The 26,487-nt window shown below is 43.4% G+C and overlaps 1 protein-coding gene across 8 annotated transcripts in view; it reads left to right on the top strand.

Annotated features, from left to right (window-relative positions):
* The window catches only part of JADE1 (jade family PHD finger 1), a 67,290-nt gene that overhangs the window by 12,995 nt on the left and 27,808 nt on the right, over nt 1–26,487 (top strand). For 7 of the 8 annotated variants that reach the window (XM_032292293.1, XM_032292292.1, XM_032292296.1 and 4 more), the window contains exons 2-4: nt 9,482–9,559; nt 21,486–21,571; nt 25,646–25,803. In XM_032292293.1, the coding sequence (XP_032148184.1) occupies nt 9,508–9,559; nt 21,486–21,571; nt 25,646–25,803 (296 nt within the window). In that variant the 5' untranslated portion in view covers nt 9,482–9,507. Of the gene's footprint in view, nt 1–9,481; nt 9,560–18,307; nt 18,899–21,485; nt 21,572–25,645; nt 25,804–26,487 lie in introns of those variants that run through there. The other variant, XM_032292298.1, reaches the window with a different exon arrangement.

Here is a 26,487-nt window from a genome sequence, read left to right as displayed (position 1 = left end):
AGTAGCTGGGACTATAGGCGCCCGCTACTATGTCCAGCTAATTTTTGTATTTTTAGCAGAGACGGGATTTCACCATATTGGTCAAGCGACCGAACTCCTGACCTTGTGATCCACCCTCCTCAGCCTCCCAAAGTGCTGAAATTACAGGTGTGAGCCACTGTGCCTAGCCCACGTAAAGCAAGACAAGTCTTTGATACTGCATCTCAGGAAAGAGGTGGCATGTACATAATTTATCGATGGCTGGTCATTATAGGCTGGTGCTTTTCAGGGCAAGAAGTTGTGCTCCAGTGTCTTTTTTTTGAGACGGAGTTTCACTCATGTGGCCTAGGCTGGAGTGCAATGGCGCGATCTCGGCTCACCGCAACCTCCGCCTCCTGGGTTCAGGCAATTCTCCTGCCTCAGCCTCCTGAGTAGCTGGGATTACAGGCACGCACCACCATGCCCAGCTAATTTTTTGTATTTTTAGTAGAGACGGGGTTTCACCATGTTGACCAGGATGGTCTCGATCTCTTGACCTCGTGATCCACCCGCCTCGGCCTCCCAAAGTGCTGGGATTACAGGCTTGAGCCACCGCGCCCGGCGCTCCAGTGTCTTTTACATACTGAGGAGCAGGGAAGATAGGTGTTGGCTTTTAAATTTTTACTGTTATATGTGTAGTATATGATCATGGTAAAAAGTTAAAATCATATTAAAGGTCACATAGAGAAATAAAAATTCTCAACTCAGTCTGTCTTGGAACTCTTTGGTCACATTTCTCAGAGATAACCACTATGAACCTTTATGTTCTTCAAGAAATTTTCCATGAATATACAGGCAATTGCTGTATGTATTTTCTCTCCTCTTATATATAAATGGCCTTATATTTTGGGTTTTTTCCCTGCAGTTTGCCTGTTTTTCTCTCCTAATATGTCTTGGGCATCTTTCCATATCTGAGCATTTAGATCTAACAGAAAAGAATTCTGAGTAGATGGAAATAAGGATAAAAGCTCAAGATTGGAGACCATGGTGACTGACTGCCTTTTTTGTTTGGTTGTGAATTAATTTACTCCCATGTCAAGGGAAGTTAAAAAAATACATTCCAAGTACACATGATTGGAATGTTTTGTCGTAGCTGCTCTTATTCAGTTGCTGACTCTTAATTGAGTTAGCAATTACAGAGACCTGGAAGGGGTTTAATAGATTGCCTTAGAGTTCATAAGCAGTGATTGGATTATTTATAAATTGGCAAATGAGAGCTGCTTTGTGATTCATTCAGAACCACTGAAATGTATAAATTCCTTAAAGTCTTGAAAAATGCTTTCTTGGTTTTTAAATCTGAGTTCAAAAATAACTTATAAAGAATTTACAGTGAACTAGTGTGTTAACATGGGCTTCATGAGTAATGCTCCTAAGAGTAAATATTATAGTTATTATCTAGTCAGTTATCATAATTTTTTTCTTTTGCAGGAGGTGGCTATTTATTGCTAATATAAACTTGTCAACTAAATTTTTTTAAGTTTTACCATTTTCCAGAGGTCCTGTATTAGCTTGGGCCACCATTTTCCTTAAATAAGATTTGATGTGTGACATTATAAAGAACACATTTTTTTGCTTGAGGTATTTAGGCAAGATTAAAACATTAACACTTAAGATTTAAGCTGTTTGTCAGTTAAATCTATTACCTTTTTTTTTTTTTTTTTGACTCGATATAACCCTTTAGTTAAATTGAGAATATGGGTTTGAATTATAGTCATAGTAGTATTTTTAGATTCTGTGAGCATATGAATTAGATAATGTTGCCAATTTGAAAACTTCATATCTAGGCGATTAACGTTTACTTTAAAAACTGGGATAAGAAACCAGCTAGGTTTCCTTCACATACATCTTGGGGCAGGTAGACAGATTTTATTGTGAAATATAGATCATTATATTTGAGTACTTAGAACTGTATATTCCATAGAAGGCAAAAGTGACCTATTAAGAATGTAACATGTCTTTTTGGGGGGGAGTATTCTGTGATCAGTAGTTTAGGAATCAAATTATCAGGTACATAGTGTTTAAAAAATAATTTGAACTATGTGAACTTAAACAGAAAGGAGTAGCTCATAAAATAGTTTTATATAAGACAACCTGGTTTCTGAAAGTACATTCTTTAGTGCCTTTAGTTTTAGCTATTTGACAAAATGAAAGGACATCAATAAATTTAAAAATGAATGCAGAAGTTATTCCAGTTAAAGGTCAATTAGATATTAAAGTAAAATTCAATAAAGTGGATTGAACATAAGGTAACAGTACAGGAACTAAGGCTTTCATCCAATAGGTTATTTTAATACATAGTATGGCAGTGGGTGATATATAAAAGTATGTAGAGGTCTTTAATTGAGTACCTTCTAGAACTTCTTGAGTGAAATGGAAACAGTAGATAAAATTGATATTTTGAGAGCGAAACCAGCCTTTCTGCATATGAGCAGTAAGACAGTTAAAATCACTAGGGTGTGATCCTTATTATAGCTATAGAGTTTATAGCCTGATAAATGGCCCCTGTTCTACCACAGAGAGTAATTCTAGTAACTGGACAGTTTGTTTTTCTCAAATCAGTCTCTGTTTCCCAGGAATAGTGTTGAATAAACATCCTCAAATTCTTAATCATCATCTTCTTTTTATTTTTTTCTGAGACAGAGCTTTGTGGACAGAGTCTTGCTTGCTATATTGCCCAGGCTGGAGTGCAGTGGCATGATCTCGGCTCACTGCAACGTCTGCCTTCCAGGTTCATGCGATTCTCCTGCCTCAGCCTCTCAAGTAGCTGGGACAACAGGCGTGCACCACCAAACCTGGCTAATTTTTTTGTATTTTTAGTAGAGACAGGGTTTCACCATGTTGGCTAGGCTGGTCTCAAACGCCTGGCCTCAAGTTATCTGCCTGCCTCGGCCTCCCTAAGTGTTAGGATTATAGGCGTGAGCCACTGTGCGGGAGCCCTCTTATTCTTCTGTAAAAGTCCTTCTCTCCTTGTCCACGAGGTTCTCATTCTTTCTTAGAATCATCACGACCACACCCAGGTCACTGAACTTGTTCACTCACATTCCTGGGCCACCTTAGGGATGAGTTCCTTCAGCTAGTGGCTGCTCTTAATCTATTGCATGCAGATTTTTCCCAGTTTCAGTCAGAGGAATGTAAATTTCAAGGTTTTCGGATTTCTTGCTATCTTATGTGCATGTGAGCAGTAATCTGGTGACTTTTGCACTTACCACACTGAAGCCACTTGTCTAGTTATTTGCTGTTTCCTCTAAGTAGACTGTGTGCTCCTGCAGAGCAGACATTCCATATCTTGTTCACCATATCTCTGACATCTATCTAACTTGATAAAATTTTCCTCAAATTAATATGTTAGCTAATGTACCGCATTATAACCCACATGACAGAAGGGATCCAAGGAGGGAGTGATCTGCATGTAATCTGAATAGGCGTTTGGGCCAGTGGGTAAAGCGTGTGTTTGCATTTCTTGAGGAGATGGTTCCCCCGCAGCTGCCACAGATGCTCAGTTGTCTTGGTGCATCTTTCCCTGCAGTGAGTGGAGTGGAGACACCAGAGGATTGTTAAGTAACTGGTCCAGCCATGGTCTTTGGCCAGTGGCCTTTCCAGGCAGTATTCTGTTTTTAATCTAACTTCCTAGGTAGTCTTTTGGCAAACTCCCAAAATGCCCACTAAAGAGCACTTTTGTCTCTGTAGCTATTATGTTTCTCATGGTAAATGGACACTCCAGGCTTCTATAAGTTGAATAACTTTGTATCAGTTTTGAGGAAATTCAGACAGAATGTTAGGTTGAGACTGTCTTTGATTCAGAGGGCATCTGTTGTAGCCATCCTGAGAAGCCTTCTTTCTGACCAGTCTGAGTTGGGTTCAATCTGTGTCCCCCACTGCAAGACTTCATGTGTTCCCTATACCTACCATCATGGTCCCCCTTCTCTGTTACATCTTTTTTTTTTTTTTTTTTTCCGAGACAGACTGCCACACCCAGACTGGAGTGTAGTGGTATGATCTCTGCTCACTGCACCCTCTGCCTCCTGGGATCAAGTGATTCTCCTGCCTCAGCCTCCTGAGTAGCTGGGACTACAGGTGCATGCCACGACACCTGGCTAATTGAATTTTTTTTTTTTTTTTTAGTAGAGACAGGGTTTCGGCATGTTGGCTAGGCTGGTCATGAACTCCTGACCTCAGATAATATGCCTGCCTCGGCCTCCCAGAGTTCTGGGATAATAGGTGTGAACCACTGCACCTGGCCATCTGTATGTGTTTATTTTGTATTTGACTTGAGAGAATCTGTGTTCTTTAGAAATTATTGTAATCTTTAGAGACACATACATGAAGCATTTAAATCATGATGCAAGGCAGTAGTTGATTGAATACTGACAAAGTCTTCTTTGACCAAAACTTTGGTCATGCTCCTCTGTTCCTTCGAGTGAATGGGCAGTACCTTGGGCTTATCCCTGTATTTTTGTTGAGTCCGTTTGAAGCAAAAATCCTGTTAAATTCAGTTTAGGGAAAATTCTTCACCTGGGTATCTGACCACTCTCTCCTATCTTATTCTGTCGTCCATAATAATACTATCAAATTAATTTCACCATAAACCCCTTATCCTTGATATTTCTGTTTAGTAATCTTCTATCTACTGCCCCCACCCTGCTTCTTGGTTTTAAATCTCCACCTCTGTTGGAATCTGAGTTGGGTTCAGTCTCCGTCCCCCACTGCAAGATCCCATCGCAGTGTTCCCTGTACCTACCACCATGGTCCCCCTTGAGTAAAATCTGCTTTACCATCTCTAGCAAGTGTTGTGAGTAATGTTTTTAAATGGTGCTATTAAGGTAACAGCACGCTGGAAAGCAAGGTGAAAAGTTCTAAAAGAGGAAGAAAGTTGAACTGAGTATGTGTTTAGAGTTGGAGTGTTGGATGATGTTCATTGGCTTTGAACTGAGCCCCAGAAAAGAGGTGGGATTAGGATAGGTAGGGAGGAAGAAGCAACAGAAGCAGCATTAGCAGAGAATGAGACCTGAAAGAAAGCCTAGTGTTCAGGGAAGGGGCCTGGGCCAACCAATGCAAGCTCTGGGCTTTGCAGCTTGCTAGAACAGATGCCTGAATAAAGCTGCGAGAAGTCAGGAAACTTCATTTTGGCTGGACAGTTTGGATTTAGACCTATTTGTAGTATGGAATGGAGGGAGAGATCTGCATATGGTAGTTTGATGAGTTTGCCTCATGGGGTGTAATTAATTTGTTGTAGTAATAATTGGAAGTGGTAAGAAATCATAGTGTGGAGAAGAGGTGTTTAAAGCTTTCTGGGTACAAGTGGTTGAAGGACAAACCACGGGGCATACAGGAACTTCAAAGAGTCATAATATCAATCAATAAACCTTGGCAATTGGCTGTAAGGTAAGAATGGATGTATACTAAGAAAAAAATTGGCAGAAAGTAAGATTTTGAGTATGAAGATGCTACCCAGAATAATACACTGCGTTATACATAGGTTGGTAAGTATGGTGCTCTGCCCCAAATGTGCTCCTTTTTCATGAGTTCAAGACCAGCCTGATCCTTTTTCTGGCTACCTCCCCTTTGATCTTCAGGACTCAGCTCAGTCTTACCAGCCTCCTCTGACTCTTATCTACCTCCTGTGTTCCTGTAGAACTCTGCATTTACCACTGCCAGGCACAAACAGTACTGAATTTCTCTTGCTTGTCTGTCTCCTCAACTAGCCCAGAAGCTCCATGAGGTCAGGGATAGTAATTTTCTTCCAGCACCTCCTAGTATGTGAGATATTCAGATGTTTGTTGGCTGCATATGTGCCATTATATCTTCTTGCTGCTTTCTCTGGGGTGTTGTGAGTAGCCATTTTAATTGATTATTACTTATCCTACTACCATCTAGATAGTAATTAGCCATTGCCCTAAGAGTCAGGAAAGGTGATGATGCAGATGCTGGCTTTTAGTGGGGCAGATGTTTGCAGCATACAACCACTGTATTGTATAGCTTAAAGATAGTAACTTGTATTTTGATTTTCTGATACAGTAAGTAATCCTGGGTGAGATAAATCAGCTTGATGTCAAGATGTAAGTACATTAGAGCCACAGAGGAGGAAATTCTGCCGAGCACTAACCCCCATTACTGTGCCAAGTTCCCTGGAGAAGCAAATACGGCATTCTCAACCCTCATTACTCAAAATCTTCAGGATGGATGAAAATGGATTTCATTAGAAGGAAAATACTATTTTTACTCTTCTTTTACTTGAATAATTTTGCTTAAGAGAGTATTTATGGGTGTTTAGGTGCATCATTCTATTTTGGCCAATGCTTGCGTTTTTTATTTAGTGACTGTTGAAGTGCTTCCTCAGGGAGTTGTGTTTGAAAACTGGGAAGTAAGCATTTTGATTCAAAAAGATTCTTAACTTCTTTAGGCTACTCTATTTAGGTAAATTTAAGTTGTCTGAATCAATAAAGATGTTTTCTTATTTCTAGCTAGGAAGTGTTTTATGAGCTTTCTCAGCCCCTCATTTCTCATAGCTCTCCTACCCTCTTACAAGGTCGCACATTTCATTCTTCTTACTGTGTTGCATCACACTGTTACTTTTAAGGAATTACTCTTCATATAGTACATTTTTATTTTTATTTTATTTTTTTGAGACAGTCTCACTCTCACACCCAGGCTGGAGCATGACCACAGCTCACTGCAGCCTCGACCTCCCAGGCTTATGTGATCCTCCTGGCTCAGCCTGAGTAGCTGGGACTACAGGTATGCACCACCACACCCCGCTAATTTTTTTTCTTTTTTTTTTTTTTTAAATAGAGATGGGGTCTCACCATGTTGCCCAGGCTGATCTTGAACTACTGACATCAGGTGACCCACCTGTCTTGGCCTCCCAAAGTGCTGGGATTACAGGCGTGAGCCACCACGCTCGGCCATACCCAGCTAATTTTTAATTTTTTTTGTAGAGATGGGGTCTCCTTATGTTGCTTAGTCTGGTCTCAATTCTTAGGTTTAAGCAGTCCTCCTGCCCTGGCTCCCCAAAGTGCTGGGATTACAGGTGTGAGACACCACGATCAGCCTAGTACCAATTTTTTTTTAATGCTGTTTTGTAATGTAGGCTTTGGGGAGCTGAAGCTGTTAGGAATGAGTAGTCTTCTGCCTTTCCCTTTTCCCTTTTCTGTCTTACTGGATCCTGAAGGGAGCCAGAGCAACCTTCTCTAGAAGGCTGGAGAGCTTAGCTGTCTGCAGTTGGTATTTTTGGCACACACAGGGCAGAGAAGACAGTCCAATAGGGAGTGTGTCACAGGTGTTTCTTGGTCATGGAATCTGAGGGCTGGAGTGGGCTTGCCCCAGGCCAAGTTGTAGATTACCTGGTTATGGGTGGTGAGTAGGGCTCTTGGAAGAGGGTTGGGAGTGGCTTTTAGGACTTGCCTACAGCATGAAACCCCAGCTTCCAAAGTATGTCCATAACATAGCTCATGACCCATATTGATCAGGACTCATGTCCTGGCTTTCTCTTGGCACATTGTTTTAATGGCTTTTAAATAATCAATTGATAAAAACCCACAGACTTTAGCTGGGTGAGTTTCTCAGGAAGAAAATATAAAATATGGCTGGGTATGGTGACTCACGCCTGTAATCCCAGCACTTTGGGAGGCCAAGGCAGGGTGATCACAAGGTCAGGAGTTCAAGTCCAGCCTGACCAACATGGTGAAACCCTGCCTGTACTAAAAATACAAAAATTAGCTAGGTGTGGTGGTGCATGCCTGTAATCCCAGGTACTCAGGAGGATGAGACAGGAGAATCACTCGAACCTGGGAGACGGAGGTTGCGGTGACCTGAGATTGCACCACTGCACTCCAGCCTGGGCAACAGAGTGAGACTTCGTCTGAAGAAAACAAAAACCATATATATATATATGTGTGTAAAATATTGTAGTTCTTTTTTTTTTTTTTGAGATGGAGTTTCGCTCTTGTTACCCAGGCTGGAGTGCAATGGCGCGATCTCGGCTCACCGCAACCTCCGCCTCCCGGGTTCAGGCAGTTCTCCTGCCTCAGCCTCCTGAGTAGCTGGGACTACAGGCACGCGCCACCATGCCCAGCTAATTTTTTTGTAGTTTTAGTAGAGACGGAGTTTAACCATGTTGACCAGGATGGTCTCGATTTCTTGACCTCGTGATCCACCCGCCTCGGCCTCCCAAAGTGCTGTGATTACAGGTGTGAGCCACCGCGCCCGGCCAATATTGTAGTTCTAGATTAGGGACCTGAATGGATGAATCGTGTAGATTGATTATATAAGTGTAGTACAGAAAAAACTTCATCTACTTTTTTAGGTTCAGTTTATATGAGTCGAATTAAAATGACAAAAGACACTACAGGAGAAAATGCAAACTGATTTTCTGATGCTGATATTTTTATGTGTGAAGTTGGGGTAAGGGGAGAGAGACTTTACCAAAAAGAAGTGACAAACCCAAAAAGATGTCAGGTTAATTAGTAATTTTAATTTGGAAAAGGATTTTGTATTTAGAGAGCTGTCCTGTGTGAATGTAATGGTGAGATCATCTGTGTAAGTTCATTGACTGGCCATTCTGTCTAAGCCCACTGCCTTCTTACCTAAGAAGACCTTTCTTTTGCTTGAGGGTAGTGCTAGAGTTCTGTTATCACCAGCTACCTGGGAGGAGTCAGCCAGGTGTGCTGGGTCTTTATACAAACTGACTTCTTATTTTGGCTACATTTGGTTGTATTTGTCCTGAAGGGAGTTGAGGTGAAGTGGAGTGGAAATAGTATTGGATTTGGAATTAAAATCTCCATTCCCAGAACATGACCTTGGGGAAGTTGCTGCTTAACCTTTCTTGGCTTTAGTTTCTTAATGTGAAGGGGAGGGATCTGGATCAGAATTGTATAATGTCTATTGTCCCTTCCTGTTCCAGTTGTAAATTGCTGAGGGGTTGGAGGTGGCTAGAGGAGACATTTGCATTCCCATTACTCCATTTGTTTTGTTTCTTTTGGCTTTTAGGGTTGTTTTAGAAAAATTTGCCTGAGAAGCATAATTATGCCCAGTGCAGTGTAAATATTCACACATCCAGGCACAACCCCACCCCACCCCCCACATGTACGCATAAAATATGAATCTGTCTGTAGTGAGGAAGCACAGTACAGTGTCCATTGCTGTGGATTTTTTTCTGCAGTGCTTGCTGCCAGTCAGCTAAAGACCCCTGGAGTAGTTATAGTAATAATGACACAGGAATATAGAAAGAGATCTGGCACCTTTGGGAGACCTGCTGATACGTGACTTCTCTACCCCTCCCCCTCCTTTTTAAACCTGGTCTGTTAATGATTGCACCTAATTATGTATCTTTGGTCTTTTTACTGTTTACAATTCAAATGCTACTTAAAGCCTTTTGTTTTCTGTAAATTCTGGGCTGCCATCTGAAGCACAACTTGATGATTCTCTATTATCATCTTGGGTTAAGTGCTGTCTCATTGCTTTGCAGGCTGCCTGCTGTTTCCCGGGGAGATCATGAAACGAGGTCGCCTTCCCAGCAGCAGTGAGGATTCTGACGACAATGGCAGTAAGTCCTGCTTTGTTGTTCTTGGAGCCTACCAGGGTTTGGGTCAGAGTAAAAACATGATTTTTTAATGTAGTGCTTTAAATAGCTGAGGCCCTTTGCATATCAGGCAGGTCAGAGAAAGCCAAAGCCTGGAGAAACATACCTGAGTGTGATACTGCAGGTCTGTAACCAGATCTTACTGGGTAAGGTTGACTGCAGGGAAGCATTCCTGAGGCTTCCTGTTTGTTATCCTGGGAGGAATACTCCAGTTCCAAGAGTCATTGGTGTGTCTGGTTTTCCTAAACATCATTTATGGTACTTCGCAGTTGCTTTTTATGAAAAGGAAACTTAATCAAAGCCAGGTAATCATTAACTGGTTCAACAGAATACAAGGGGAGATGGAAGACTGCTTAGTGTGATGTGAAAATTATTAAGTACAGGTTCTTAATAGGTCGCAAGTCTCTGCTTTTCACTTGATTTTAATGTGACTGTATTTAATACTATTTCTGTCTGTATCTCAGCGCTCTGGCAACTTCATATTTTCACAGTGCAGCTGAGAACCAGAAGTTAGTTGGCTTCCAGGCAGTCAAAATAAATATCACACAGTGTCTGTGTATTGAGAAGCTAACAGATTACTCAGAGAAGAGCTCCCCTCAGATAACAGGGAAATTTTGTACCTAGCACAGTGCCTGAGCTTTAACCCATTAGCTTATGTTTAATGTTACACATTAAACCCAGGCCACCTTGAATGAATGCTTGCTGCACTATGTGATGGGAAAGGAGCTGGGCCTGCTTTCAAGGAACTGTACTTTAGACACATGTAAGAACAGGTCTGATGTGAAAGTCATCAGGGCAGTAATAGAGATGTCTTTTTGATGCACTGTGGAAACAGTTACAGATACAGATTCAGAGGAGAGGAAGGCAGGGAAACTTGTAGAGGAGATGAAGGTTTTATAGATCCTGAAGGATAAAATACTTTTTAGGCAAATAGGGTTGTTTGTAGTTATCTGTGCTCTCTTAAGTTTTCAAGCAAATTAAAAGCTGCACATTAGAAAGCTAGGCTTTCCTGCTGTAGGGGCCCACCCTGTTCAGAAGACAGGACCAGGAACATGAAGAATAGATCTCAGTGCAGTATTTCGGTTGGTGCTTGGCACAGGCATGGGGCTGTTGGGGAGTAGAATCGGCCATTATGGGAGGGTGTCAGGTGTGAAGGGCTTGTGATGAGGAGCTCTAAGGAATTGGGAGTTTTAGGGCTGATTGCTGATGTTGGCAGCAGGAGAGAAGTGAACTAGTTGAGAGAGGTTGTAGGGGCTCCTGAGGGAAAGACTTTCCTCTTACTTCAGGAAAGGTATTGAAGGTCTGTTTCCAAGTGCAGGCAGGAAAAGCCACCTGTCTGAGCCTTTGGGATGATACCTTCCAAACTTCTGAGACACTTGTTATTTCATAGCCCTTCTTACTTGTTTTCTGATGTTTATAGTTTTAGGCATTTTACTCTTTTTTTTTTTTTTTTTTTTTTGAGATGGCATTTCGCTGTTGTTACCCAGGCTGGAGTGCAATGGTGCAATCTTGGCTCACTGCAACCTCTACCTCCTGGGTTCAAGCAATTCTTCTGCCTCAGCTACTCCAGGCTGCGCCACCATGCCCAGCTAATTTTTGTATTTTTAGTAGAGATGGGGTTTCCCCATGTTGACCAGGATGGTCTCGATCTCCTGACCTCATGATCCACCCGCCTCGGCCTCCCAAAGTGCTGGGATTACAGGCGTGAGCCACCCCGCCTGGCCGGCATTTTACTCCTTGAGGCAAAAACATGCTTTGGAGTTTCTTCTCTACCCCTGTGTGGTATCTATCAAAGTGTCTTCCTGAGTCATAAGTACTCCATAAATGCTATTTGCTTGAGTACATAATTTTGTCCTGCATTAATTAAAAAAAAAAAGTCTTGCTTTTTGGTTCAGAATTTGTCAGAAGACTGCTTGATGAATTACCTTCACATAAAGATAATGCCCAATAAAAGCTTAAGAGCCCTATTTAAATATTTTTCTTGACATTGTGTAACAGATGTATGTATGCTCACTCTGTTTGCTCTTGTCACTGCCTCCCTTCCTCCTTGGGAGAGCTGGGTTGGAAAAGTTTCTCCTGGATGTTCTCTCATATTTAGAGCCTTCTCTTTTCTGGACCAGTATTGTCCCATAGGATGCAAATGCCCTAATCTACTGCATGTGAGGAGCTGAATTTTAAACTTTTACACATGTGGCTAGTGCCCACCATACTGGTTGGACAGTGTAGTTCTGGACCCTGGCTTAGTTTAGTCTCTCTCAGTTGTCCGGAGGCTCCCAGTAGTCCAGAAGGCCCCATGTTAGTCAGCTCAGGATGTTGCAAAAAAGTACCATAGCCTGGGTAGTTTAACCCAACAGAAATTTGTTTTCTCACAGTTCTGGAGGCTAGAAATCCAAGGTGTTGGCAGGTGTGGTTTCTCCTGAGGCCTCTCATGGTTTGCAGATGGCCTTCTACTCACCGTGTTCTCACTTGGCATTTCCTCTGCACAGGCATCCTTAGTGTGCCTCGATGTGACTAAATTGGATTAGGGCCCACACTAATAGCGTCATTTAACTTAATCACCCCTTTTAAGGCCCTGTCTCCAAATATAGTCACATTCCGAGATTGGGGGTTAGGGTTTCAAAATATGCATTTGGGGATGGGAGCTACAATTCAGCCCTTAAAAGCCCTAGAAGACCAAATATTTCATCTAAAATATGTATGTTCAGGCCAGGCACGGTGGCTCATGACTATAATCCCGACACTTAGGGAGGCTGAGCTGGGAGGATTGCTTGAGCCCAGGAGTTGGAGACTAGCCTGGGCAACAAAGTGAGAACCTGTCTCTATTAAAAAAAACATTCCACATAGAACTCTGGTTAGAAAGGAAGGAGGAAGACAGTGTCCACAGACCCCACTAAAAGTGTGTCTGTCAAGTCACAAGCCTGTACGGGCCTCCGTCAAGAAGCTGTGGGTGGAGAATTAAGGTCAATATTTATAGTTTACCAATGGGTTAGCCCAGGCTATGGAAATTTGGTAGCGTGGGAGAGGAATGGTAGCTGCTAGTAGAAGGTTGGCAATCCTTTTGTCATACAGCTGGTTCAATGTAAAGTACACGTTGATGCTTCATGGCCATGCTGTCTGTCCAGGCTCAATGATTTGATAATTATGGTGGATGATGGTAGTGGTAAACTATCAGTTCTCATTAAGAACCCCTGGAATGCCAGGCTTATAAAAAGATGGACATGCTCATTGCCAAGGAACATACCCCTTTCCATCCCTTCTGAAGGCAGCCGGTTAACAGTGTAGGCCTCTGCCGCCAACCCACTCATTTGTATTGGTGTCTTCCTTTTGTATATAACTGGGTGGCCTGCGTCAGGGGACATGCCTTCTGTCCCTGCATTCAGGTCCACAAAATGAGTCCTACCTGGGTCAGCTCCCCATACCCTGCCTTCCTTTTGCCGGGCCTGTGCATTTGGAAAGTTCTGCTTACAAGAAGGACAGGGTATATGCAGTGGCCACACCTCAGCCTCTCCAGTCTGCAGGCCTGACAGAATTTTGGCAGCGGTTCCCAGCCCAGTGCAGACCATGTCCAAGTGGAGGGGAAGCAGCTGCAGACGTCAGCATGGGGCTGCAGCACCAGCCATAGTCATAGCTGGGACTTGCTGGCCTCTGGTCTGGAGCCCTTTGCCTTGTTTTCTGGTCTGGTTCAGAGGAATACCAGTATAGCGTTACAGTTGTGGACAGACAGGCATTTTCTCTGCCAGGTGCAAGTCCTTATCCAGCTGCAGTCATAGTTGAAACCTTTCTCCAGGTGCCCTGGAGACCCAGCCCTGCAGTTGGATGGAGTAATGGTGGGGTTTTTGCAGGCAGCACCTGTAGTTGCTGGGCTCCAGGGACTGGGTGGCTCAGCTAGTCTCTGAAGTTACACATTGTGCCACAGTGTGGCCAAGGGAAACAAGCCCTTAATTTTTTGCCTTCCAGCTGAGGATCCTGTCCTTAGGGATTTGGCAAATGTGGGAATGGGGTTTACCAACTACTTTCGGTACACAGTTGACCCTTAAGCAGCTCCCCTCAACCCTGCAAATCAAAATTCTGTGTAAAAGAACTACTAATAGCCTACTGTTGACCAGATGCCTTACTAATAATATAAACAAATCAACATATTTTATATGTTGTATGTATTATATACTGTATTTTTACAATAAAGTAAGCTAGAGAAAATATTGAGAACATCATAAAAGAGAGGAAATATATATACATATTAAAAATATCCTATTCAGTAAGTGAAAGTAGATCATCATAAAGGTCTTCATGTTGAGTAAGTGGAAGAGGAGGAGGAGGAAAGGAAGGTGTTGGTCTTGCTGTCTTAGGGGTGGCAGAGACAAAATTGTCATGTAAGTGAACCGGGCATTTAAACCCTGTGTTGTTCAAGAGTCAGCTGTATTTCTGCAACCTAACGGACATTTCATTTCATCTTTAATAAACCTGCAGAGGCTAAATTAAAACATCAAGTATCCTTGTTTTTAGCAGGAATTATTTATTTTTGGTTATCTAAGGCCAATAGTAGCTCTGATCAGCATTTTTATTTATTTATTTATTTTTTCTTTTTTTTTTTTTACGACGGAGTTTCGCTCTTGTTACCCAGGCTGGAGTGCAATGGCGCGATCTCGGCTCACCGCAACCTCCGCCTCCTGGGTTCAGGCAATTCTCCTGCCCAGCCTCCTGAGTAGCTGGGATTACAGGCACGCGCCACCATGCCCAGCTAATTTTTTGTATTTTTAGTAGAGACGGGGTTTCACCATGTTGACCAGGATGGTCTTGATCTCTTGACCTTGTGATCCGCCCGCCTCGGCCTCCCAAAGTGCTGGGATTACAGGCTTGAGCCACCGCGCCCGGCCCAGCACTTTTATTTTTGAGACAGAGTTTTGCTCTTGTTGCCCAGCTGGGGTTCAATGGTGCAATCTTGGCTCACCGCAACCTCTGCCTCCCAGGTTCAAGCGATTCTCCTGCCTCAGCCTTCTGAATAGCTGGGATTACAGGCATGCACCACCACGCCCGGCTAATTTTTTGTATTTTAGGTCTCGAACTCCCAACCTCAGGCAATCTGCCTGCTTTGGCCTCCCGAAGAGTTGGGATTACAGGTGAGAGCCACTGCACCCAGTCCTTTGTTTTGAGAGGGAGTCTCACTCTGTTGCCCAGGCTGGAGTGCAGTGGCCTGATCTCTGCTCACTACAACCTCCGCCTCCCAGGTTCAAGTGATTTTCCTGCCTCAGCCTCCTGAGTATGACCAGCATCTTTATATATATATGTAGCAAATGGTGTTTTTGTTGGTTTTGGTTGTTTTTAAATTGGTGCCACTCAAAGGTCCAAAGGGAGATTGGTCCCATTCCTTCCTTCAAAAATAATGATAGAAGTGTGCTGACATGTTAAGATTTTCATAAAGTTGTAGAGCAGGGCTTCTTGTTCTTGTCTGACTTCCTTAAATTTCAGAGATTTGTTGGCTTTCTGTGGGAAGAAGGTCTGGAGCCAGGCTCCATGTGGGTCCTCCCTGGTCTCCTGTTTCTACACCTGAGCTAGGGTAGAAATGCTTTGTCTCCCCACCTATCAGAGCCAGGCTCTGCCCCAGCACCTGTGATAAGGAATGGGCAGAAGGGACGCAAACTGACATTTAAAATTAGTAATTTTCCCACTGCCTTGGACTTGGACCTCAGCAGAAATGGAAATGTTTGTGTGTCAGTTGGTTGAAGGCCTAAGTGTATTTAAGTATGTTGAAACATTTCTAGGCCAGTTCTTTGAACGTATGTACAGTGCTTTTGTTTGGAAGTGGAAGTGAGTTGCGCTGTAAAGCTGGGCTATGCTGGGGTAAAAAACTATGGTACAGGGTCAGCCCCTGATCTAAACGGCAGTTACATCAGATGCTTATCTTCTATTATGCAGCTAAAGCAAATAATCAGTAACTAAATTAAATTTGCTTAATTTAAGATGATAATTAACACAGCATTGCTTTACTCTAATACAAGGCTAGCTTGGCTTTTAAATAACTCATAGGTGTGTTGTTTGTCAGGTCTGTGCGCCCTTGCTGTGACACCAGACTGCTGGACTCGATACTTGCCAGTTTTAAGCATCTTATTTTGTTAAGCTGGTTTAACACCCCTAAAGACAGATACCAGCATACTATTTAGTGACCAGAACAGCGACTAAGACAGGAGGACCGCCGTTTGATCAGTGGCAAGGTTCTTTTGTAGTTTGCATTTTGTTGTGCAGCAAACACGAATACTGCCATTCATTCTAATTTTTGAACCTTTCGTGCATGGCACAACATGAGAAGCTTATCGCACATCAGCTACCAAATGTGGAAGAGGTGTGCAGTATGTGTTAGATTTACTCTTGAGGTTTTTCTTATTTTAGATCTAGGGCAAGACAGCATGGCTATTTTTAATATTTCAAATGGGGAGTGAGTGTTGGCAGTGTCTGTATAATAGGACCAGAAAGAACGTTATGCCCGGGCAGAGTCCATGCTCATACAGTACTACGATCTGTGAGCCTTTTGTAACTTTATATTAACCCAAAGGATTCTGTTTTAATGGAAGTTGGGGTTATTAAAAACAAGACAGAATATTTTTCCCCACTCAGTCTTTCCCGTGTTTAACATGAGGTAATGTAATATAGATTTGTTCTTAACTGAACAGTGTATATGTCAAGAATTTAAAGTCATTTAAATTTGTCAGTAAAGTGAACTTAGCTAATAATTTTACCTTTTGAGTGGCGGTAAAATAATTTTAGACCTTATTAGCAGATTTTTAGAGTTCCCAACTCCTTTCCTGAAAGGGAAAAGAAAGTAAAACAATTTTACTTGTCATATACTTAGTTTGTCATTATCAGCACTCTGGAAACAAACAAAATGCAAACCAACTCAGCAGAATCTTACCATGAAGTTTTTAACAGTAGCAAGCACACAGTTTTTAGCAAGTGCGTGATGTTTTGCTGTAGCATAAACCACTGACTTCTGTTTTTTTTGGTATTTAAAATACTCTAATTTCTGTTTTGACCCCACTGTCCTACCCCCAATATTATCCAAAAATTGTTTATAATTTTTGTTTTAATTAAAAGGGAGTATTCATTATTTTGGTTTTAATAATATTCTGGTAGCTTCCTGACCACCTGGGAAGTGTCTGGGGAGAGCCTGGCTGTAGAAAGAGGTGTTGGTGTAGCAATGTCAAGACACTCCTTTGAGCCTCTAGCCTGTGGCTTTCCATGAATGTTTCTGTAGCTGCAGGTGCATTCTAAGCAGGAAGCACTGGCTCCACAAATCTATCTGTAAATGTATTATTGCTTTATTTTCCTTGAGCTCAACAGCATATTTTCTGTTAGGTGAAACAGGAGTATGGTTAGAGCATGACTGAGGGTCCTCAACAATGACACTTAAAAGAAATTATCCACTTTTCAAAGAAATATTGAGAATCTGCTGTGTGCACAGCACTGACTGACTTAGCTATGCTGTGTGTTATAAATTGTGCGTCTTACACCAATGGCTCTTTATAGATTAACTTTTTGATATAATAAGAAAATGAGAAGGAATAGACCACCAACAACAAATACCTGCTTCTGGACTTTGGAAGGCAGAGCAGTTCCCTCGGGTTCACAGCCCACACCCAGATTCTCACTTGGTTCAGCAGCAAAGTCAAGGTTTTTATACAGACCACTTGTGTAAAGTAAAATAGAATATTTTCCCCCCTTACTGTTAGTGGATGATATCTCAGTGATAAATGTTTAATAGCTTTATTGAGAAGTAATTGACATGCTTCTGCCTTGGCCTCCCAAAGCCTCTGAGCCTCATGTATTTAAATTGTGTACTTTGATATGTTTTGACGTGTTTACACCCATGAAATCACTGAAATCAAGATACTCCTTCCCACTTTTCTGTAGTCTTCCACTGATCTAGTTTTTGTCACTATAGATTAGTTTGCATTTTCAGAATTGTATGTAAAATGGAATAATACAGTATGCACCCTTTTTTTTTTGAGGGGTGTCTGTCTTCTTTCACTCAGGATGATTACTTCAGCATTGCATTCTGATATGTGTATCAGTAGCTCATTCCTTTTTATTGCTGGGTAGTGTCCCATCCTATGGATATACCAGAGCTTATTCACAGTCTGTTAGTGGATGTTTAGGTTGTTTCTGATATTCGGCTCTTATAAATAAGCTGCTAAGAACATTCCTTATGCCAGTGATAATTTAAATTTAGTTTCTTTACCAGTCTTTCCCTTTCTGCAAAGTGAGTTTAATAGGATTAATTTTGCTTTTCCTCCTTCTGTATTGTATCATCTATCAACACTAGGTAAATTAAGAGGAAAGGGAACAGTACTTTTGGGTGGACTAGAGTTTCTTTTGGTTATTACTGTTGGATACCAAATATGTAGCATCTTTGTGTATCTGTTTTTAAAAGCAAATGTGTCCTAGACAGCAATTTTCAGGATTTTTAAATTTTTTTCTATTTTTGTTGTTTGAGACAGAGTCTCACTCTGTCACCAGGTGCCAGGCTGGTGTGTAGTGGTGCGATCTTGGCTCACTGCAACCTCTGCCTCCCAGGTTCAAGCAATTCTCTTGCCTCAGCCTCCCAAGTATCTGGGAGTACAGGCGCGCACCATCATGCCCAGCTAATTTTTGTATTTTAGTAGAGATGGGGTTTCACCATGTTGGCCAGGATGGTCTCGATCTCTTGACCTCATGATCCGCTTTCCTTGGCCTCCCAAAGTTCTGGGATTACAGGTGTGAGCCACTGTGCCCGGCCCAGTATTCAGGATTTATAAAAGCAGTGCTAGGAAAAGCTTTCAAATGAGTGTCATTATTTGGGTTGTGTTCTATGCCAGCAAAGCTGCAAGCTTCCTGGGAACCTTGGAAACTACTTGGGAGGGATCCTGACAGATCCTCAAGAAGAGACAAGAGGGTCAGAAAACCTAAGAATGAACAAGTTTGTTGTTTCTTATTTAACTCTGAAAGTATTTGACTCTGAAGACCCTCTTCTCCCCACTTCATGTTAATTTTTAAAGTATAGCAATGGAGTGATTCTCTAAATTTCTGGCTTTGTTCCTTATCATTTGTAACCTTTTCCATAGTAATTCAAAGCAGAGGAGGATCATCCCTTTTTGTTCTGCTTCTCTTCCCTTCCCTAAACTTTCTGGGAATTCCATCCAGACACTGCGTGTGCTTTTCCTCGTCTCTTCTTTCAGGCTGTGGGACCAGCTGGAGGATGGCCTCCAGGACCAGAGGGAGAAAGAGAGGCCTCTTGATAGACCCTAGGAGCCACCCAGCCATCTTAATCTCCAGGTTCCTAACTTGGTGTCTGTCTTCCCTTTTTCTAATAATAACCAGATTTAGAACTTCTGCAGGTTGGGTTCACCCCAGTGTGCCCAGAATATTTCTTTCAATGTGGGAGTGAAATATTCTTGTTCATTTAGAGTCTAAAGAGGCACACTTAGTATTTTTTGAAAAAATAATTTTCTAAAACATTACTGAAATGCCAAGGGGCCAACAGCAGGAGCTCCAGTTCTGCTGATTCTGCTGGCGGAACAGCAGTCAGCTGACCTAGTAATGAGCCTCAGAACTGGTGCTCAAGGGTAGTGCCGACCTCTCTGTCATCTCTGTCAGGGAAGCATGGCAATCCCCTTTAGTCTTGGTCATTGCAAATCTGATGATAGGCTTATGTGCAGAATCTATTTCTTAAGGTCCCCAAGGTCTTAAGGCTGCTTTGATTCTCTGTCCCTGTCTCTGGATTCTGTAGAGATAAGAGCTTCCTGTTTGAGGGACAATGATTTCACTGGCAGAATGGCAGTCAGCCTTAAGCTTTTGGCTTTTATTTTTTCTGGATTTTGTTAATTTCTGGAAAATGGAACAGTATGTGTTCAGGAATGGGGTGATTATTAAAAATAGGAGATAGAGGTGAATGAAGTTGGATAGATACTACATGTGGCTGTTAGGGCTCTTTCAGATCTCTGGCAGCAGTATGGCACCCACAAACGGAAGGTTTTGCACTTAAGTTGTCTTCGTAACAAATTAACAGGAGGCAGAGGCAGAGATGGAGTAGAGGTGCTAGAATTATCGGGAGGTTGAATTGACCCAGCCATTGATTGTGCCCTGAATGAGAAGAGTCTAGGAAGACTCTTAGATTTCTGATGTCAAGTAGAAATGATGGTAATAGTCATCAAAGTAGGGATGTAAGAGGCAGGGCAGGTTTGGTTTTTGTAATGCTGAGTTGACAGATCTAAGGTATACCTTAGGGTTGATGTCTAATGTGGAGGTGAAACTGTATCTGGAGCTTGGGAGGGAGGTTAGTCTGGGAATGCAGGTCTGGCAGGTTCCTCTGGATGTGCTAGGTAAGACTGTGGACATGGTTGAGTGCTCCCTGGGGAGAACATTTGGAGCAAGGAAAGAGGAAAGAGTTCAGGAAAAACCCATGTTGTTGGGATACATGGAGAGGAGGAACCCACAGAGTGAAAAAGAATTGCCACTGAGACTGAGAGAGTATTATTTCAGGCAGGGTGGAGTTATTGGTGCTGGAGAGGTGTCAGCAGAAAAGAGCTCAGACTTGGCGGCAGTCAGGAGACCCTGTTAGGCAGCAGCCATGTACTGTGTTTTGGGGGAGGCCAGTTGATAGGAGTAGAGCTCCTTTGGAAGAAAGTCAGAACAGAGCCAACTGGCATTTTCATGGGAAAGTGAAGCAGACAATTTTAAAGGTTATTTGGCCATTGGCCCCTTAGTCTTCGCTAAGTTTGTTTACCCACCGTCCTCCCCACTTACGGCACTGTTCTACCTACTTACTATATCATAGGCCTGAGGTTCTCTGTCTAGGGAATGCAAAGTTTTTATGCCTTGTGGATTCAAACCTTTTTTTTTAAAAAAGTGTTAAAGTTTATTGAAAACTCAGACGTTTTTCTTTTTCTTTTTCTTTTTTTGAGGCAGAGTCTTGCTCTGTCTCCCAGGCTGGAGTGCAGTGACGTATCTTGGCTCACTGCAGCCTTTGCCTCCTAGGTTCAAGCAGTTCTCCTGACTCGGCTTCCAGAGTAGCTGCGATTACAGGTGCCTGCCACCACACGAAGCGGATTTTTTTTTTTTTTTTTTTGAGACAGAGTTTCATTCTTGTCGCCCAGGCTGGAGTGCGATGGTGTAATCTTGGCTCAATGCAACCTCTGGCTCCTGGGTTCAAGCAGTTCTCCTGCCTTGGCCTCCTGAGTAGCTGGGATTACAGGCACGCACCACCATACCTGGCTAATTTTTAGTAGGGTATTTAGTAGAGCATTTTTAGTAGTGACAGGTTTTCTCCATGTTGATCAGGCTGGTCTTGAACTCCCAACCTCAAGTGATCCACCCTTCTTGGCCTCCCTAAGTGCTGGGATTATGGGTGTGAGCCACTGGTGGCACCTGGCATGAAGCTAATTTTTGTATTTTTAGTAGAGGTGGTGTTTCACCAAGTTGGCCAGCTGGTCTTGAACTCCTGACCTCAGGTGATCTGCCTGGCTTGTCCTCCCAAAGTGCTGGGATTACAGGGGGAGCCACTATACCTGACCTGATGTTTTTCAATTTGTATTTACCAGCATGAGACTTTGAACCTCTTCAGTGCAGGCTTATGGGTGAGGACTCACACCTGCATTGTTGTTAAAGTCCTCTCTCCTGTTGGATGCAGTACTTGATGCAGCCTCCCTGCACAGGATGAGCACATTAGGCCTGCTCATGAGAAATGAGCGTTAAATCAGTGATGGAAGTGGAGGAGTTCTGTGAGAGCCAAGAAGGCATCACAGGTGGTCTCATGGTACAGCACTGAGGTGAGCCTGGATGAGTTTGGGTAAGAAAACCCCGGAGAACACTCAGTGACCTGTTCAGTGTCTAATGGTTCTTATTTGGATATTTGTTTCTTTAGGCCTGTCAACTACTTGGTCCCAGAATTCCCGATCCCAGCACAGGAGAAGTTCCTGCTCCAGACATGAAGATCGAAAGCCTTCGGAGGTACTTCTTGAATGCTTGCCTGACCATGCATGAGTACATGCTGCCCCATATACCTGGTTGAGTGGTGTCTATTTGTGCAGTCATGGGCAAATTATTCAAATCCTTGTGCTCCAGTTTCCAAATCTGTAAGATGGGGAGAACTCATAGGATTCTTGTGAGGATTAAGTGGGTTAATACACGTAGGCTAATACATGAAAAGCATGTGAATAGTTGCTGGCACATAAAAAGTGCTCAGTAATGTTAGTTATTATTATTAACTATATTATTTTTTTCCTCTCCTGTTGCATCTTCGCTGGCTCCCAACAACTTTTCCTCTGGCCAGGAGATCAGTGGGTTCAGCTGCTGCCAAGTCACTGCCAGCCTCAAGTTAGTTTTAGCCATGAATTGTGGCTTATTTGGCAACAACCCAATGTAACTCTGGAAGTTTTGTTTTGGGGATTATGCTGAAGGCTTCCCCCCCTTTCTTAATTTGTTTCTCATCTTTTGTTTCCTCGTCTCCCTAACTTTTGTTATCTATCTAAAATTCCTTTTTGGTGCAATTTCTCTCTGCTGGTCTTTGTTTAGGGGCCCTTATGAGGCCTGAGGTCTGTTTATTCTAAAATAACCTTTGCTAGGTTTTAAATCATTGAAGAAAAAGCATTTTACTTTATCATAGTTTTCAAGTGAGAAGGTTATAGGAAGACTTTCTTTGGTTGAATGCTTTGCTTTGTGCTGCTTCTTATGGATGACTTCAAAGACAGCCTCATCATGTAATGGCAATGCAGAGGCAGATATTCCTCGGAGGAACTTCCCTGGCTCTAATAGGGAATGTCAGGAGGCTGCTGTGTCGTGGAGTGGAGGAGTTACTTGGTTGTGGAATAGCTTCTTCCATGAGGAAATAGTTTACATCCTTTAGAATTGTGGAAAGTACCCAGGAGGTACTTCAGCATGATCAAATGTTCTTGGAAAGGTAGCCACTTCCTCCCTTTGCTTTATTTCAGGCCTTTTTTCCCTTTGAACCTATAGTGCTCTCTTCCTTTTCTTTGCCCAGGAGTGTCTCTGCTGCTTTCTTTTTTTCTTTTTTTTTTCGAGACGGAGTCTTGCTCTGTCACCCAGGCTGGAGTACAGTGGTCTGATCTCGGCTCACTGTACCCTCTGTCTCCTGGGTTCAAGCGATTCTCCTGCCTTCGCCTCCCAAGAAGCTGGGACTATGCCACCATGCCCATCTAATTTTTTGTATTTTTAGTAGAGATGGGGTTTCACCATATTGGCCAGACTGGTCTCAAACTCCTGACCTCATGATCCACCTGCCTCGGCTTCCCAAAGTGCTGGGATTATAGGCGTGAGCCACTGTGCCTGGCCCTGCTCTTTATTTCTTAATTCCTTGTGCTTTGTCCATAGCCCCCAACATAACTTCTTTTTTTTTTTCTTTTGAGACAAAGTCTCTTTCTGTCACCTAGGCTGGAGTGTAGTGGCGCAACCTCGGCTCACTGCAACCTCTGCCTTCCAGGTTCAAGTGATTGTCCTGCCTCAGCCTCTTGAGTGGCTGGGATTACAGGGGCATGGCAACACCTCCGGCTAATTTTTGTATTTTTAGAAGAGACGGGCTTTGACCATGGTCAGGCTGGTCTTGAACTTCTGACCTCAGGTGGTCCACCCGCCTCGGCCTCCCAAAGTGCTGGTATTACAGGCGTGAGCCACCGTGCCTGGTCCCCAAAATACCTTTCTGATGTTCACATCAAACTCCTATTATTTCAGCACAGGAATACATAGGGGACTGAGGAGCTGAGACCTGGTGTGACAAGGCCCGACGCCTAGTGGTGTAGGTTGAAACCTGCTTCCAGCACTGATACCAAGCAGTGAAGAGGGAGGCCCAGCCCTGCGTTTTGGTCCAGAGGTTTTTCTCAACCCTGAGTCCAAACTATATGTAGGGCACTAACATACTCTACAGAAACTCAGGAGTTGACGTCCGTTTGAGGGCCTTTGTTTCAATTCTTGACTGAGTCTTTGAGCACAGGAATAGCAGGCTACCTTTTCTTTTCTTTTTCTTTTTCTTTTTTTTTTTTTTTTTAAGACGGGGTTTCACCGTGGTGGTCAGGCTGGTCTTGAACTCCTGACCTCAGGTAATCCACCCGCTGTGGCCTCCGAAGTGCTTGGATTACAGGGGTGAGCCACTACACCCGGCCCAGGCTGCCTTTTCTCATTTCATTGCTTGAGTTAGATCTTCTTTCTTTTTTGACAAACTCCTTTGTTTTTTATTTATACCACTTAGCTGGAATGTGTTTTTACTTCATTGGCTTCTTGAAAGTATGGGACATCTTTTAGGTTTTAAAGTACTTTTCTCTTGGGGGCCAGGGAGTTGGTATCCACTGGGCTGGGCACCTGCTTCAGCAGCTCAGTGCTTGAAAGGAAGGCTCCTGTTATTACGTTTGATTTTTGTGGGAGGTGCATGGCCTAGTTCTTGCTTGTTAATAGGTCTTTAGAAATGACGAGTGGCATACTGGGGAATAGTCCGTATTGAAAATGGCAGTCAGGAGAAATGGCCTTTTTATTCAGACACTGCCTCAGACTTTATTATGGTGAAGTTTATTAAAGTGATCACCAGCCTGAAAAGCCACCAGGAAAAACAAATATGGACCTATTAGCAGGCATATGTTGTGAACTCTGCTTAGCAGCACAAGAAAGAACTCCCTGTCCTGAGAAAAGAGAGTTCAGCATTGTGACTTGTGTAAACAGACAGGGCAGCTTACAGATGCAAGCTTGCTCGATGCCAAATACAACTTTGGGCTGGTCCTGATGCCAAGGTCAGAGCTTTCTTATGCAGCCTTAGACACGAGTAGGCCAAGGCCAAGGCTTGAGAGGGAGCCAGCTGTGCAGCCTTGCCTGGGAGACGGTGTTGTTCTCTGCCCCAGGGGCAGCCCTCACTGACCTAAGATTAATGCCATAAGCCCAGGAGTCTGCAGTGGCACACGCACTGGGAGGGCTGCCTTTCCTATGGTTTCCTTCATTTGGCCTGTGATAAGTAATTGAGTACCTCTCTTGGTAGAGGGACACTGTTGTGTCTGCTTGTTTATGGCAGAGTTGGGAGAGGGTAGTTACTTTCTCTATTTCCTTTTCCCACAAATCTTCTGAGGTAGAAGTTATCTCAGGTGAAGGTGTACAAACAAATGTTCTTTGCAGGCCCATCAATCCAGTGGCCTGTGGTTGCTTGTCTTCCAGATTTTTCTAGGCCAATCTGGACCTTGACCTTACCAGCTAACATACCATAAATCCTGGTGCCTTGGAGTCAGGGCTTGGGTGGGGGGCAGTCTGATTATAGAAGACGTATCCTTGCCTGGGCACAGTGGCTCACACCTGTAACCCTAGCACTTTAGGAGGCAAAGGCCAGTGGATCATTTGTGGTCAGGAGTTTGAGACCAGTCTGGCCAACATGCGGGAACCCTGTTTCTACTAAAAACACAAAAATAGCCAGGTGTGGTGGCATGTGCCTGTAATCCCAGCTACTTGGGGGCTGGGTGGCAGGAGGATAGCTTGAACCCGGGAGGTGGAGGTTGCAGTGAGCTGAGATCATGTCACTGAACTCCAGCCTGGGCGACACAGCAAGAAGACCCTGTTTCAAAAAAATAAAAGAAAGGAGATGAGTCCCTGGCGGTTCTGGATTTTGGCTTGAAGTTGTTACATGGTTAATGGAGTTACATTTCTAGAGCACCCTTGGGTGCAATATCTCCCTTCAGAGATTTCCAGGTGCATGTTTTTGGTAGCCTTTTTGTTAAAAAAAAAAAAAAAAATCCCATCAGTTTGTTCATCTCAGTGTCATGTAGGCAGACAACAAGTTTTTTTGTTGTTTTTTGACGTTGTTGTGGACACTATGTGGATTGAGGGAGTGAGAAGGCAGAGTTCCATTGGCACTGCCACCCCATGCCTGAGTGAGGTAAAAGGTGTGTCAGGCAAAGGTCTTCTGTAATAGGCCAGGTTTGTTCTATGTTGATATAGTGACCTTGTTACATGGCAGCTCCATGGTTACATTGCAGCTGCCAGCACTCTGAATAAGAATGCAAATATCAAATGTCAGTGTCCCTTTCTCTTCTTTTCCAGGTGTTTAGGACAGACCTGATCACTGCCATGAAGTTGCATGACTCCTACCAGCTGAACCCAGATGAGTACTATGTGTTGGCAGATCCTTGGAGACAGGAATGGGAGAAAGGGGTCCAGGTGCCTGTGAGCCCAGGGACCATCCCTCAGCCTGTGGCCAGGTAGAGATGCCCTGAGGACAGAAGCCTCTTCACCCACCATTGCCCTTCTTCCCTGACAGTAGCCATCTGAGACGAGACAATTTCTGAGACAACTGAGAGACAGTTTCTGATCATTTAGCAATAAAATATCGTGAGGCCTCAAGTGGAAATGGAAATGCAGAAGCAACACACTTCAGGCATACAGGGTAGTGGTTTTGAGCGCCATGAGCCTCGAAACTTGTGGGGAGGCGGGGAGGTGCTGCTGTCTTATGAGAGGAAGGCAAATTCCAAGACATCCTGGGAAGTGATGGACTGGGGGAGGAACATTTGGGTGTTCACACATCTGGACCCTCTTTTCCTGTCTTCTGTGTTCACTGGAAAGCAGCTCTCCTGGAGTGAAGTGTCTGTCTTTCTTGGGAACTGGCATAGCAGCTACTCCACCTACTGGGGTTGCCTCCACCTTTGGAGGAGGACAGGTGTGAGGAGACCTGCCAGTTAGGGTTTGTGGAGAGGGGAGTTTTGGAGGGATTTATTTAGACTGTTCACATTGTTCTCAGGGTGTGTTCTCTGGATTTACTGACTTATCTTTAAAGATCCCTCAGGGTCAAGTCCTCGCCGACTCCTCACAGCCAGGTTGCAGATGGTTTACTCATTTCCTCGCTGCCGGCTCCATGCCACCTGCAGAGTCCTTTTAGAAGGGAGGAT

Source organism: Sapajus apella, unplaced genomic scaffold (genome assembly GCF_009761245.1).
Source record: "Sapajus apella isolate SASKATOON/1434 unplaced genomic scaffold, GSC_monkey_1.0 scaffold27, whole genome shotgun sequence".
Classification (NCBI taxonomy): domain Eukaryota; kingdom Metazoa; phylum Chordata; class Mammalia; order Primates; family Cebidae; genus Sapajus; species Sapajus apella.
This window is presented reverse-complemented; position numbering and strand designations above follow the sequence as displayed.